Source organism: Micromesistius poutassou (genome assembly GCF_964030765.1).
Source record: "Micromesistius poutassou genome assembly, chromosome: 3".
In the NCBI taxonomy this organism is placed as follows: domain Eukaryota; kingdom Metazoa; phylum Chordata; class Actinopteri; order Gadiformes; family Gadidae; genus Micromesistius; species Micromesistius poutassou.
In genome coordinates, this window is record NC_140273.1 from 18,011,178 (window position 1) to 18,026,177 (window position 15,000).

A 15,000-nucleotide genomic window follows, 5' to 3' on the forward strand; every position below is an offset into this window, starting at 1 on the left:
CTCACCCACCAGCCCCACCTCACCATCCTCCAAGGACGGCCCCCACTCCCCTCTCTGGGGCCCCCACACCCCGGAGACCGAGAAACGCATTGACGAGTAAGATGTTGTTACAGAAGCTCTTCATAAACACGATGTTTGTGACTTTTTATAGCCCCAGGGGAGCAGGCACGAAAGCCATTAAGAGCTTAGATAGTACCAGAGGTCATGTTCATCCCTCTGAAGAAGGAGGCACTTGCACATTACACCTACAGTAGGTCTCTACGGGGAACGACGGCGAAAACACAGAATAACGCTGTATTCCCTGGTCGGGATACGGTTCTAAACGTGTGTGTGTGTGTGTGTGTGTGTGTGTGTGTGTGTGTGTGTGTGTGTGTGTGTGTGTGTGTGTGTCAGGTTGCAGGAAGAGAGTCGGCGGCTGGCTAAAGGGGAGCTAATCAACGAGCAGACGGAGGATGGCAGAACGGTGAGAAACTCACACACACCCATCTGTACGCTGGACACAGCCCCAACCGGCACGCCTTTGTCTCTGGGCCCACGAGGTGAGATCCTCCACCCTGAATAATGCATGATCAGCCCCCATGCTGCTCTGGCACCAGGGCCTGTTTGGAGATCTGCTGCTTTATGAACACTGACGGCTCCGTCACAGCCAGCGGCGTGTGTGTGCTCCACTGTTGTTGTTTAACCTGAAGCCAGTGCCATTGTCAGGCATTAACAAAGTGCTGGTCGTTTCTGAACCAAACCCATTGGCTTGTTGAGATTTTACTCTAATCAGCACATGCTGTGAACAAGAGGAGGTCCTTTTTGGGGTCTTCCCGGGGTCTTCCTTTGTCTGAGAACCTTTCGGAAGATACAGGTTATTTCCGAACGGGAAGCAACAACTCTAAATATATCGGTGGGCTTGATAGCTTGTCAACAGCTGACTTCCTCTGTGATTCCTAACAGAGGCATGTGTGTTTCTTTGCTTCATCTGGTGCACCGGTCCCACGCGTTTAACAGAATATATACATGAGGGTCATCTTGGCTTGAGCTGAGGTTCTGAACTGAGCCCTAGACAGACTATGTATGTAGAGCTATGTGAACACTTGGTCGTGATAGCTCGATACCACCCCCTAGTGGTGTGGCACAATTAACCTCTCCACCTTTTTGCCCTCTCGCAATATTGCATTGGTCAGCCTGTGACACACAATAGTTATTGTGATGCAGCTAATAGGGTGTGTCTGTGTGTGCGTGTGTAAGCGGTAAGCCACAACGACATCCAACATATTTCAGCACAGCATTTATCTGGTTATTTCTGTCCTTGATTTTTTTAGCGTTCTCTACATTGTTATCCTCCCAATGAGGATTTGAAGCCACCAACAATTCAGTCACATATCCCGCGCTCAGCTCTTTTCCCAGCGTGGATGGCTCTGGGTGAATGTTTAACCAGAGCCGCTTCAGCGCAGCTGTTGACTGATCTACATGGAGGGACAAGCGCCCAACTATAAAGTGTCTTAATCCTTTAGCCATACTTGGAAAGAGGAGGCAATAATATATATATATATATATATATATAAAACTGCAATTAAAGTTTTGACACATGCTCCGATACAGACAGGCCTAAGATGTGTAGCATTAACATGTGCTGTAAGCATTATAACCCACTCCTCCCTCTCTGTCTCATCCAATAGGAAACCCTAAATGCAGCGGAAGCTGAAGGTAAGCTACGGTGATATCCCTTGAAATGGCAACTTTTAAACATAGTTTATTTATTTATTTATAAATGAGTGTAATATGTTTCCAACTAAAAACCAGATCAAAACCTTTTTTATATCATGGAATTCTTCCTTTATCAACATCCATACCTCTTGAGCTGTCTGAACATTATTGATCAGAGGAATGGAGCCATATCTGCCACACTCTAACCTTGTTATTCAACTCAATACTTAATACCCAGACCACCTGCCCGGACCATCTGTTCCGCTGTGCTAGCGTTGGCCTTAATTTAATGAGGGCATATTGATCACGTATCATTTGTTTCATGTGCCATGCCTTTCTCTCTGCGAGTAATGAAGTGGGCAAAAACCAGTGGTCACAGGAGCGGTGCTGGTTGTTTTTGGCACGATACATAAACTCCAATAGACCGGACCAATCACAGTCTTTGGTGATGGGCGTCTGTTATGTGTCTTATACATACTCTGTTATTCATCACAGATGTTCTGCAGAACGGGCAGGAGAAACCCACGAGATCAGGTGGGTTTATGTTGCATTTTAGATTTGACTCGTTTGATATTCCTCTGCAAACCACACAGCCACACACGCGCATTGACACACACTCGGTCCAATTATCCCACGCCTAATTAATTCCCACTCTGTTTCAGCCTTGAAGTTCGTCCTCTTATCATGCTGGTCTTGCATGCGTTGGAAAACATTCTCAAACAATAGCCGAAGGCTCTTCCGAAGAGATGAGCGTCATTGTCTAGCTCAGTGGTTCCTAACCGTTGACTTTAGGTGAACCACGTAATCGTCTTCAAGACCTTTGTGGACATCCTCATATGCAAATGTAGAAACATTTATAAATACACATGCAGTGGCTGAGCAAATAGTGTCAGCGCCCCTTTTATACACAATTATTGCTGCAAGAAGGCTACGGCCCGTGGGAAACAGTTAAAAGAAAAAGGATGATGATGGAATGCATAAAGCAACACCATTTATTTTAATAAAAACAAGCTAAAATACAGTATTTACTGAGCATTTATGATATATTTATTCAAAATTGAATTTTCCACTGTAGCACAGGTTGAAAAACAGCTGCCAGTCTCCTTTGAAGAGCTCCTCTTTGAAACACTTCTCAGGCCTTGAAGACTTGATCTTCAGATATCTACATTACAACGCGTAAAGACATTGGTGTAATTCGCTTCCCTAGATTAAGTTATATGGATCTGTGATCTGTTAAATATTGAATAATAATAAGAAGTGTAACTAGAAGGAGTCAGCCTGTGTGATGGTATCCCTTTATCAGGGTGTGTGTTACAGGCTTATGCAAGTTCTCATTTATTTTATTGATACCAAGGGCATGTGTAAACATGTCAGCAGTGTTCATAATTAGTTTGTGCTAAGATTTCTCCTCGTTTTCTCACAGTCTGGCTGCTAGTGATGGGGATTACAGCTCTTTTAAGTGATCCGGCTCATTTGGATCGGCTCACCAACAAGAGTCGGCTCTTTCGGCTCCCAAACGGCTCTGCATATTACCACTTATACCTTTTAGAATTCAACCAAATGTAGCCCGTTTTGACTTACGATGCGTATGTGTAGCCATATATATCACTTCAATTATTCAATCTCTCCTTTTTTCTGAAGTATTCAAAAGTAAAATTTCTAATATCAATAAATTGCTTTAGCCGATTGTTTTCATTGCATTCGCGCAGCGCACCCGACCCGTCTATGGGCGGAACACGCACCCCCCCGTCCCTCGCTGCTGGCTTAATGGTATGATCCCTGTCTATCCACACCTTATTGGTTGCAACTTGCATGCATGCACGACGTGTCACTGCACACACGCGGAGACCTTCACATCATTCTGACTAGGCAAACTTTATATTTAAAAAAAGAAAACGGCTCGCGGTCGGGAGCCGACCCCCCCCCCCCCCCCCCCACCCATCACTACTGGCTGCAGGAACGTTATGCATTGTTTCCTTGATGCCGCTGAAGTGCGTCTCCTCTTCTTCTTTCACACACATTTCCTCCTCCTGATATATTCTGTCCTACTGAACCTTTCTTTCTTCTTGAACGTTGAACTTTTCCGTCCTGCTGACTTAGTGTCCTGGTAAGCGCCTTATCTCCTCCTACTTAAATATTTCCATTGGACGGTGTTGTCAATGCTGAAGGTCACAATCACCAATAAAACACATGTATTGCAATATAGCAATGACCAATTTCAATACACCATAAATAAACTCTACAATCTCTAATGAAACCTGAGTGAGTCAATAAAATAAAGTGACTTACAATGTCAGCAATTCCTTTTCTTTGAACTTCTACAGATGCAATAGAAGACGTAGTGACAAAAAGCCTCTCCTCATTACCGGATGAAACGGAGGCGGTCCTGACCAATGGCAGCACTGGGGGAGCAGTGCAGACCAATCCTAGCCCTTTAGAAATAAACACTTCCACCTCTTGCACCACAGCCCCAGTGGTGGTCTCCGACGGCACCATCGCCACAGCGCTGCTGGGCTATGTCCACACAGAGCCGGGTCTGGCCTCAGCCGGGAGGGGGGCGGACGATGAGGACGAGGACATCCTGGTGATGCGAGCGGAGCGGGTCATCATCCTAACGGACGAAGATGTACCTCCTCGGGACCAAGAGGAGGAGGAGGAGGCGGAGCAGCAGCAGGAGGAGGAGGAGGAGGAGTCTGTGCCACTGGACGCAGCACAGGGAGAGGCCGAAGGAGAGACTACGGCGCCGTTGGAAACCTCTGCCGTCACTCCACACGGGGAGCAGTGTGAGAGGAGTGAGGGGCCAGACACGGTCACTGCCGAGGCCGGTGACTCCTCAGCAGACATACTGGTGACAGGAGACGCCAGTTCAAATAAAGTGGAAGTGATAGAAGTGGCCGACGATGGATCCATCGCACCCGACTCAGATCCATCCCTGCATTCCCCAGCCGGAGCTCCAGATGACCACGCTGCGGCCTCTGTGGAAATCTACTCCCAGGGCCCGCCCTCCCCACGGCTGGGGCCAGAGGGAGAGACTGGGACAGAGGCTGGGGCCCCAGCAGCAGCAGCAGCAGCAGCTCCAGGGGACGGGGCCTCAGAGCCGGCCTCTCCGGCCCAGCCTCCGACACCCCTCGCAAGCCACTTCCAGGATGTACCGCTGGTGGCACCACGGGGATCAGGGGCCCAGCCCGGGGAGCAGGACCCCCTGCTGGGCAAGGCCAAAGCCCCCCAGATGAAGGCAGGGGGGTCGTCGTTGGTGGAGGCCCGCAGAGGCCCAGCCTCCAGCGCGGAGGCACGCGGCACTGCAGCGACCAATAGCCGTGGAGCAGAGGAGGGAGTGTCCCCCAAGCACAAAACCTGCCAGTGTTGCTCCGTCATGTGATCATCTCTACTTACTTTGCATTGGCTGTCAGCCATACTCTTCCCCCACACCCCCCCCCCCCCCCCCTCACCCACACTACTTATTTTTATTTTTTAACCAATTCAAATCCAGATTTTCTTCCTATTCCCATTACAGAAACGTTACAACCACCAGCACCCACGTTTCCATTCAGCCGTGGATCTGTCCTTTAACCCAGCCTTTAATCCAGCACACTGAACCGTGTGGCGTACTGTCGATGTCGGTGAAGTTGGTGTCAATGTGCCTCTCCATGCTATCACCATAAACATAACATTATTTTCCCCCAGTGAACAGAACACATTTGTCACACAGTTGAGTTATCTGGCGTTATTGCTGGTAATCAAACTTCAAATAGACTTGACTGACATAAATAAACAAACACATGTCTACGATACGTAGGATATGATATTAACACACAATTACTGACATAACAGGGACCAAAGATATGTATGATGTGCAATTGCTTTCGCTATAATGAATCCTGTAGTATTAATGATCTGTAACACTATGGTCTGGTGAAGCTGGAATATGTACTATGCAGTGGCAGCTGTTTCATGAGCTAGAATATTTTATAGATCTTTCTTTTTTATATCCAACTAAAGGCCTTAATCATTTTTATTTAATCAGATTTGTTTTTGTTTTTCCAGTAAAAGCCACCAAAAAGGGACGTTGTCACTCCCAAGATGAATTGGAGGAAATGCTTTCCTCTCCATGGTGAATTATTTTCTTTTTTCGCCACTTTTAAAAAGGGAGGTTATTTAGCGAAGTGCTGTAGGTGAATCCACTGTGTACCGGGCATTACTTTAACGAGTGCTTCCAGGGTTTGACTCAAGCTATCTACATGTATTAATATTTCTGAGAGTGAAAGTGGGTTGGCTGTGTACAGAGCTCTGCTTTGTTTTGAACCTGTCAGTTTGGAAATGTGCAACATGGTTTAATTATTAAACTGTTTGATTAAAAAAGAAAAAAAAAAGCTCTTCATGTTCCTCAACCCTTTGCTCTGTAAACAGGGAAACTACAGTATTGCCATGTGGGAGTCCTTTAATGAAACACATGTTATCATATTTTCAATGAAATGTTGAAGCTCAAGGAGGCAATAATTATATTATATTATAATATTAAAAGGTCCCATAAACCCTTAACTTGTTATCTATACAGTTAATACAAATAAATTGACACACAAACACTAATCCAGCAGATGGAATAATCGAGTGATCAGTGTTGTATGTAACGGTTTGACTGAAGTGATTTTTTCCTCTGAACAACTAGAACAGCTATGGGGCACACTCGGTGGATATGAAGAACGTTAGGTGTGATGGTGGATCGCTTTCAGATATTTCTTACTTGGGTCCAAAAACTTCCAATGCTATGAAAATAAATTAGAAAGGACGAGAGAGGCTTATATTTTGTGTTATGGCATGAACAGTCAGCCAAATATCACATACCCCATGGAGTGAGGGAGAGAGCTATTGATATAAGATCCTTGTCAGGAATCCACAGCTTTTAAAACTTTCTCCAATTTCACAATGAATTTCACAATGAATTCCTGTTCATCCTCTTGTTTGTACTGTTGTGAAAGGCCCCGGCTCACTGCCCTCTGGGCTATATAACCAGGCTCAGGTCATTCCTAGTGGCAGTTCTCAACAACCAAAATATATAATCATTACCTTTTAAATATATACAAGATACTCTTAAAATTCTCAATCTTAAAACTTTAAAGACAAACATGATTCTCCTGTGTACCATTCTACTCGGCTCAGTGGCTGTGAGCCAATCAACCAAGACTTCCGTTTGCGATGACCTCATCAAGCCCTTGGAGCAGATGCCAACCGGTCACTTGGAGGGGAGATGGGCCATGGTGGCCGGCAGCCTGAGCCACCAAGCCTCCTTGGAGTCCCTCAAGCAACGAGACGGCATCACTGTGTACTTTCGCAACTCCAACCAGACCACCAACACCACTTACAACCAGATCAACCGCTTCGGAACTAGCTGCGAGCGCCGGAGCTGGAGCTACCAGCTGTCCTTGGACGGCAGCGCCTTCACCTTCCTGACGGACCGCTTCAACCTCACTGGGGTCTTCCTCCGCACCTCCTGCCCAGACTGCCTGGTGATGCGCTGGGACGTGGAGTCCACGAGGAGGACGTCGCTGGACGTCTACCTGCTCAGCAGCGGGAGGAGGGAGGTGAAGCCGGGCGAGATGGAGGAGTACAGGGCTCAGCTGGAGTGTCTGGGCCTGCCGTTGCCCGTCGTGATGAGTCCCACCGTGGAGCTGTGTCCAGAGGAGACCGCCGACTCGCCTTCAGCAGCAGCAGCAGCAGGAACAGCGGCTGTGTCTCCATGATCAGACGTGGCTGCCTTGACTCCCAGTCTCACAGTGTAGAGAGCTGCTTGTTTGGACTAACTGTCTGTTGTAAATTGTATCAATGAAATGGTTCTATAATTTGTTATTCTCCAATGTCTACACTGTAATGCTTCCTCAATGCCATATTTGGTAATAAACTTTTTTCTTTCTTACACCCAATACTTTTATATAATATTTTCCTTATTAGGTGCCAAGCACAAAGTGCGAGGCAACCTATTGTAATTGTTAGTTTTATTATTATTATTCCGACGCGTTTGACTTATAGTCCAAAATAGTTGTCAGGGTTGAACAAATTGCAACAGAAGCAAACTCAACTGATTTTGTATCCTCAATATGTCCTAAGTAAGGAAAAAAAAGCCCCGAAGAATCCCATTAGGGGAAAGTTTCGAAAAAGACCCAAATATACCCTACGCCTATTCATTATTTTTCTCACGCGGATAGGAAAAAAAATGTACCTTCAGATATCACCATGAAAATGATTGAGTTGATTACTTAAATCAAGACAAACAAAAAATGTATTAGGGCCTACACGTTTTTTGAAATTGTTTGTTAACATGGGAAAACTGGGCATAATCTAATTACGTATGTGCTAATTTGCATAAACAGGCTACCACAACGGATCTAAACCTTAGGATATAGCCAGGTGAAAATGTCTTGTTGAATCTTGTTGACATGTAACAGTAAAATACTTAATGTTAAGGTCTGAATGGACCCCATTCAGGCTACTTATGAGCATTAATATATAGAGGCAGGAAAAAGTACTTTAAACCAGCCTTTATTAATTTTAATTCAGAGATGGGGTTTGGGGCTGGGTCCGTGGGACTGTTTCACGGGGATGAGTCTGAGGGAAGAACAGGAGACAAGGGTAAGGAGAATGCAGAAGAAAAAAGGTAGCTAAAACAAAAAGTGGCTGTATCAAACAATCAAATTACGTACACAATGCACTACTAGAGAATCTCATCTTCATTCTCGTTACAGTGCATCTGCATTGAGTTTGTGCAGCTCACTCCCCTGCAGTGTCCACAGGCCGGGGTGCACTCTATATTGTTTTTTTTACAACTGCATTTCAGGGTGCTGCAGTCAGACTTGCAGCTGCACCTTATGCCCTTCATGAGCTTCTCAGGAGCAGGAGGTAGGGTTGTATTAATCTTATCTGTAAGATAAAATACACTTTATGAACCCCCATGCAGGACTCCTGGGTGTGTGGTCTGGAGGTTTTGCATCTGCTGAAGATACACCCTAGCAGATTTGGTGTACAGATTGTGTCCTGATGCTGCCAGATAGGGTAGCATGTCCTGGATAGCCTGCAGATGTAATGGCCAGTTTCCGGTGCGCTCTGCACTTATGTACTTTCGTAGGATGTCTTGCATATCCATGTTCTGCATCCAGAGAGCTGAGGTTCTTGAGGTCTTCTTGATGGACTCAATGTGCTTCTGAAGGCGGCCTTTGATTCTCACGAGAACATCAGACTGACTGGCCTCTTCAGCTGATATTGTTCCATCCATCAAATTCTTATATATCTCCAAAGCTTCATCCACATCTGCAGCTCTGCTCACCTCTGTCACCTGGTCTCCATCACTGTCATTGGTCTCCATCGCTGTAACAGCTTCAGCTGACTCTGACTCTCCTTCCTCGTTGTCATGGTGACACTTGATGTCAACAAGATTCTACAATACATTTTCATCTGGCTATACCTTATGTTTAGATCCGTTATGGTTTTTGTTTTTAATTTTTTTAATTATTATTATTATATTATTATATTATTTTTTGGGGCGTTTTATGCCTTTAATCAGATAGGCCAGTAGAGAGCGACAGGAGGCGAGTGGGAGAGAGGGTCGGGGTGGGATCCAGAAATGACCACGGGGCGGGAATCGGGCCCGGGTTGCCGGCGTACGGTGCGGGGGCCCCAGCCAGCGGCACCGCGGGCCGGGGCCCCATTGTGGTATTTATGCAAATTAGCACATACATAATTAGATTATGCCCCGTTTGCCCATGTTAACAAACAATTTCAAAAAACTTGTAATACATTTTTTGTTTGTCTTGATGTAAGTTATCAACTCAATAATTTTCATGGTGATATCTGAAGGAAAAAAATGTTTCCTATTTGCGTGAGAAAAATAATTAATAGGTGTATGAATAGGGTGTATTTAGGTCTTTTTCGAAACTTTCCCCTAATGGGATTCTTCTGGGCTTTTTTTTCCTTACTCAGGACATATTGAGGATACAAAATCAGTTGAGTTTGCTTCTGTTGCAATTTGTTCAACCCTTTTCCATAAAATGACTGGACTATTACACAGCCTACACCGATTGCACGCTTTTTATGAAACTTACTAGACCTGTAGAGGTTGACCCAAAATTAGCAGACAGCAAATATTACACTTATTGGCCCAAAGGTGGCGCTATACCAACTGTCCAAAAATGCAAACTTTGCACAAGCATATCTCGTAACCGATTTGACCTACACTCATGAAACTTTGTTCACACATGCATATCCACATGCTGAACAAATATTCCTCAAGAACCTATGACTTCCGGTTCCCAGATTTTCCGCCATTTTGAATTTAGCTAAAAATAGTAAATTGCCTAACAATCGCAGGTTTTTTGACTTTGACAAAAATCCTTTAGCCCATATCATCTCTGGCCCATTATCTTCAATCTGACTTAAATATTAGTCTGTACAATAAAGTTTAAAGCACCCATGAGCCATTGACTTCTAAAACAGACGTGGTTGAAACCGCGAAAATAGTTAATTGCTCATATCCACATCAAGTTGGACTCCTATGATGTTGACTCCAATACAAAAGTTGTTCGGAATCAAATTCTGAACAAGATAAAGTCGACATATTTTCAAATAAGGCGTAGCATCGAAATGGGCGTGGCCTGTCACTAAAATCGCCACAGTTCATAGACGCAATGTTTGATTTGAGCGGGACCGACTTAGTGGCCGCTGGGGACCAAAGTTCCAACTGCTCAAGTGAAATGAAGTCGATTGGCAAACAATATCAACAACATGGCCGCCATAGGCTAAAAATCGTCAAATTTGAACAAACTTCCACTCTGCAAAGACCGTAATAGTTATGAATATGAAATTCACAAGACACGTTTAGACTGGTGCCTGTAGCTCACATACCAAAAATCGTTTTTTTCATGTTTGTAGCGCCCCCTACAGGAACTTTAAAAAGCAGCCCCTGCGCCACGTTTCACCAATATGTTTAAAACTTGGTAGGCACGTATGACGTGCCATGACCTACAGAAAAGCCTCTTGGACCCATGCCCCAAAACCCACAGGAAGTCAGCTATTTTCATTTTTCATTTTTGCTCTCAGCGGCCATTTTCACTTTTTTTCCTTGTATTTGAATGAACTCCTCCTAGGGAATTTATCGCATCTGCTTCAAAATTGGTCAGTAAAGTCAAAAAATGGTGCTGAACGAACGCCGGGCTATTTGTGACTGTACGTTGAAGGGCGTGTCCGTGGCGTGCCGTCAAAGTTGGCCATTTTGAATGGAATTTCACGGCGTGGCCTGTCACTAAAATCGCCACAGTTCATAGACGCAATGTTTAATTTGAGCGGGACAAACACAGTGGCTGTTGGGGCCCAAAATTTCAACTGCTCAGTTAATATGAAGTTGATTGCCAAAACAACATAGAGAGAGGCTAAAAATTGTCTAAAATCGTCAAAAAAAACCTTAACGCCAAAAGGCACAGTTAACTTAACGTCATCAAACGTCATCAAACTTGGGATAGTCCAAGGCACATGGGTCAAGATTAAACTGTCCAAATTGTATCTAGATCTGCCTAAAGATGGCGCTATAGCAACAGTCCAAAAATGCAAAAATCTTCTAAAATCGTCAACATTTAACTTAACGCCAAAAGGCTGGGTTAACTTAACCCAATCATCAGCCATAATGGTTAGGTTAGGGTTAGGTTTATGGACTGCCTCATGGTCTGGTTAGGGTTAGGTTTGATGGTTTATTGGTCGGTAGGGTTAGGGTTAGGTTTGATGGTTTATTGGTCGGTAGGGTTAGGGTTAGGTTTGATGGTTTATTGGTCGGTAGGGTTAGGGTTAGGTTTGATGGTTTATTGGTCGGTAGGGTTAGGGTTAGGTTTGATGGTTTATTGGTCGGTAGGGTTAGGGTTAGGTTTGATGGTTTATTGGTCGGTAGGGTTAGGGTTAGGTTTGATGGTTTATTGGTCGGTAGGGTTAGGGTTAGGTTTGATGGTTTATTGGTCGTTAGGGTTAGGGTTAGGTTTGATGGTTTACTGGTTGTTAGGGTTAGGGTTAGGTTTGATGGTTTATTGGTCGTTAGGGTTAGGGTTAAGTTTGATGGTTTATTGGTCGGTAGGGTTAGGGTTAGGTTTGATGGTTTATTGGTCGGTAGGGTTAGGGTTAGGTTTGATGGTTTATTAGTCGGTAGGGTTAGGGTTAGGTTTGATGGTTTATTGGTCAGTAGGGTTAGGGTTAGGTTTGATGGTTTTGTGACTGTACGTTGAAGGGCGTGTCCGTGGTGTGGTGATCGGCTCACCTTAAACGCTGCTCGTAGCTTTAATTTATTAATGTATTCATTAATTGAATAATACGTATTATTCAATTAAAAAAAATAATGAAAAAGCATGTCCAGAGCAGCAGAAAATGATGATACATCCTAATTTTCTGCTGCTGTGGACATAATTTTAAAAAGTAAGCAGACATTTGAGTGCTTTATCAGATTCTCAAAGTTTACAATTTCATATTTGTTGAGTAAAAATTCCAGTGTGTTAAATTCCAGTGTGTTTCTCAGTTTTTTTTAATGGTTTTTAAAGCTGGAGTTGGGTCAAGGGAAACACCTAAGTACTTGAATTTATCCACAGTCGAGGCAATCTGAAAAACAGATTGAAAAACATGGTTACAGTTTTTTCTAAGTTTAAGGTGGGGCATGAGTTGTGTAACCAGAGAGCAACCTTTTGCATTGCCTTTGTTAATTTCTTGGCAACCTCTGTAGCGCTCTTACCATGAGTATATATAACAGTGTCGTCTGCATACATTATTATGCTGACATCATCACACATGCAGGGCAGGTCATTTATATATATGCTAAAAAGTAATGGCCCCAAGATTGATCCTTGTGGTACACCCAGTGTGCATGCTTTAAATGGAGAAAGTGTATTGTTTACACACACACACACACACACACACACACACACACACACACACACACACACGTACACACACACACTGGTGACGGTCACTGATTTAATCCAGTTTTGGGTGTGTGATGAAAGATTGTAATTACCATGTTTGTGAAACAGTTTGTTATGATTGACAGTATCAAAGGCCTTGCGCAGGTCTAGAAAGACCAACCACTTCTCCTCACTCTAAGTTGGTTTTAATGTCCTCAAGGAAGTAGCAGCAGGCCGTGTCAGTGGAATGTTTTTTCTTGAATCCAAACTGCAGGATGTAGGAGGATGTAAAGGTAAAGTAAAGAGTTGTATTAACTATTCTATTGAACTATTTAATGTCATTACACAATCCACAGCATGTACATTGTATTCTTAACACCTTCAACACCTTCACTCTCTGTCCCTGAAAACCTCAATCAAAGCCAGAAATCTAGGGGTTATCATGGATTCAGATTTACATTTCGACAGTCACATCAAATCAGTTACAAAATCTGCATATTATCACCTTAAAAACGTAGCAAGACTTAAAGGGCTCATGTCTACCGAAGACTTACAAAAACTTGTACATGCCTTTATCACTAGCAAGCTTGATTACTGCAATGGTCTCCTTACAGGTCTCCCAAAAAAAACTCGAAGGCAACTACAGCTTGTTCAGAATGTTGCTGCTAAAGTTCTAACAAAGACCAAAAAATTTGAACATATTACACCAATTCTTAAATAGTTACATTGGCTCCCTGTATGTCAGAGAATTGATTTTAAAATCATGTTGCTAACCTATAAATCTCTACATGGTTTAGGGCCAAAATATTTAACTGATATGCTTCCACTACATAAGCCTTCTAGGCCGCTAAGATCCTAGACTGAGACCAATCTGTTAATTATCCCCAGTCAACACGAATCATGGGGAAGCAGGATTTAGTTACTATGCAACAAATAGCTGGAATAAACTCCCTGAGGATTTAAGACTTGCCCCAACTCTGACAGCATTTAAAACAAGACTGAAGACTTTTATGTTTGCTTTAGCTTTCTGCTAAATCTTAAATCTACAATGTTTCTATCTATTTTTTATTTTATTACTAACTTTGCCTTCATTTTCTCACTTTCTAAAATGCATTTCTTTTTTTACTTTGCCTTTCTAAAATGTTTCTAAAATGTTTTTTTAAACTTTTCCTTTATATCTATTTTACATTTTACTTATCTATTATTTTCTTTTATTGTATGACAATGTTTATATGTGAAGCACTTTGAGTCTGCCTTGTGTATGAAAAGTGCTATATAAATAAAGTTGCCTTGCCTTAACCTTACTTATAATTTCATATGTTCATGGCTTTCTTTCTAGGAGGGAAAAATCACAGAGTGAACGTGGCTTGGCTGTGTACAGAGATCTGCTTAATTTTGTCAGTTTGGAAATGTGCAACATGGTTTAATTATTAAACTGTTTGATAAAAAAAAAAAAAAAAAGCTCTTCATGTTCCACGAACCCTTTGCTCTGTAAACAGTGAAACTACAGTATCGCCACATGGCAGTCCTTCATCATCAAATCGTATTTTCAATGAAATGTTGAAGCTCAAGAAGGCACTAATTATATTAAAAGGTCCCATAAACCCTAAACTTGTTATCTATATGGTTAATACAAATAAATTGACACAAACACCAATCCAGCAGATCGGATAATCAAGTGATCAGTGTTGTATGTAACGGTTTGACTGAAGTGATTTTTCTTTGAACAACTAGAACAGCAATGGGTTCAAAAATGGGACTCCACCAGGTTGAATTCCTGTTCATCCTCTTGTTTGTACTGTTGTGAAAGGCCCCGGCTCACTGCCCTCTGGGCTATATAACCAGGCTCAAGTCATTCCTAGTGGCAGGTCTCAACAACCAAAATATATAATCAATACCTTTTAAATATATACAAGATATTCTTAAAATTTGACGATGACGTCGCTGGACGTCTACCTGCTCAGCAGCGGGAGGAGGGAGGTGGAGCCGGGCGAGATGGAGCAGTACAGGGCTCAGCTGGAGTGTCTGGGCCTGCCGTTGCCCTTGGTGATGAGTCCCACCGTGGAGCTGTGTCCAGAGGAGACCGCCGACTCGCCTTCAGCAGCAGCAGCAGCAGAAGGAGCAGTGTCATGAGCACGATCTACAGGAGTTACTTTGTATTATTAAACAAATTTTTGAATACATATGTTCATGGTATTCTTCCTCGGAGGGAACTACTATTGACAACAATCGTGGCATACTTGCTACTAATTTGAGGCACATTATTTGAGTTAATCAGAAACAAATGTTAATGTAGCCTCAGTTGATGAAATCATGTTGTAATCACATTTCCTTGTATGACACAAAAAGTCCTACGCTTGCATTACCTGCTAATTGGACTATAACTTCA

The 15,000-nt window shown here is 43.3% G+C and overlaps 2 protein-coding genes across 3 annotated transcripts in view; both read left to right on the forward strand.

The window, feature by feature from the left end:
• The window catches only part of palm3 (paralemmin 3), a 21,161-nt gene extending 15,096 nt beyond the window's left edge, over positions 1 to 6,065 (forward strand). Inside the window, exons 4-8 of one of the 2 annotated variants that reach the window (XM_084464941.1) lie at positions 1 to 96; positions 394 to 463; positions 1,668 to 1,695; positions 2,191 to 2,229; positions 4,020 to 6,065. The exon at positions 1 to 96 is cut by the window's left edge and continues 44 nt beyond it. In XM_084464941.1, the coding sequence (XP_084321067.1) occupies positions 1 to 96; positions 394 to 463; positions 1,668 to 1,695; positions 2,191 to 2,229; positions 4,020 to 5,074 (1,288 nt within the window). In that variant the 3' untranslated portion in view covers positions 5,075 to 6,065. The remainder of the gene's footprint in view (positions 97 to 393; positions 464 to 1,667; positions 1,696 to 2,190; positions 2,230 to 4,019) is intronic. The other variant, XM_084464942.1, reaches the window with a different exon arrangement.
• A 629-nt stretch (positions 6,066 to 6,694) lies between these two features.
• Positions 6,695 to 7,613, forward strand: LOC311340083 (uncharacterized protein). The gene has a single exon (XM_084464943.1). It carries the CDS (start codon positions 6,819 to 6,821, stop codon positions 7,431 to 7,433), a length of 615 nt encoding a protein of 204 aa, XP_084321069.1. The 5' UTR covers positions 6,695 to 6,818; the 3' UTR covers positions 7,434 to 7,613.
• Positions 7,614 to 15,000: the final 7,387 nt, after the last annotated feature.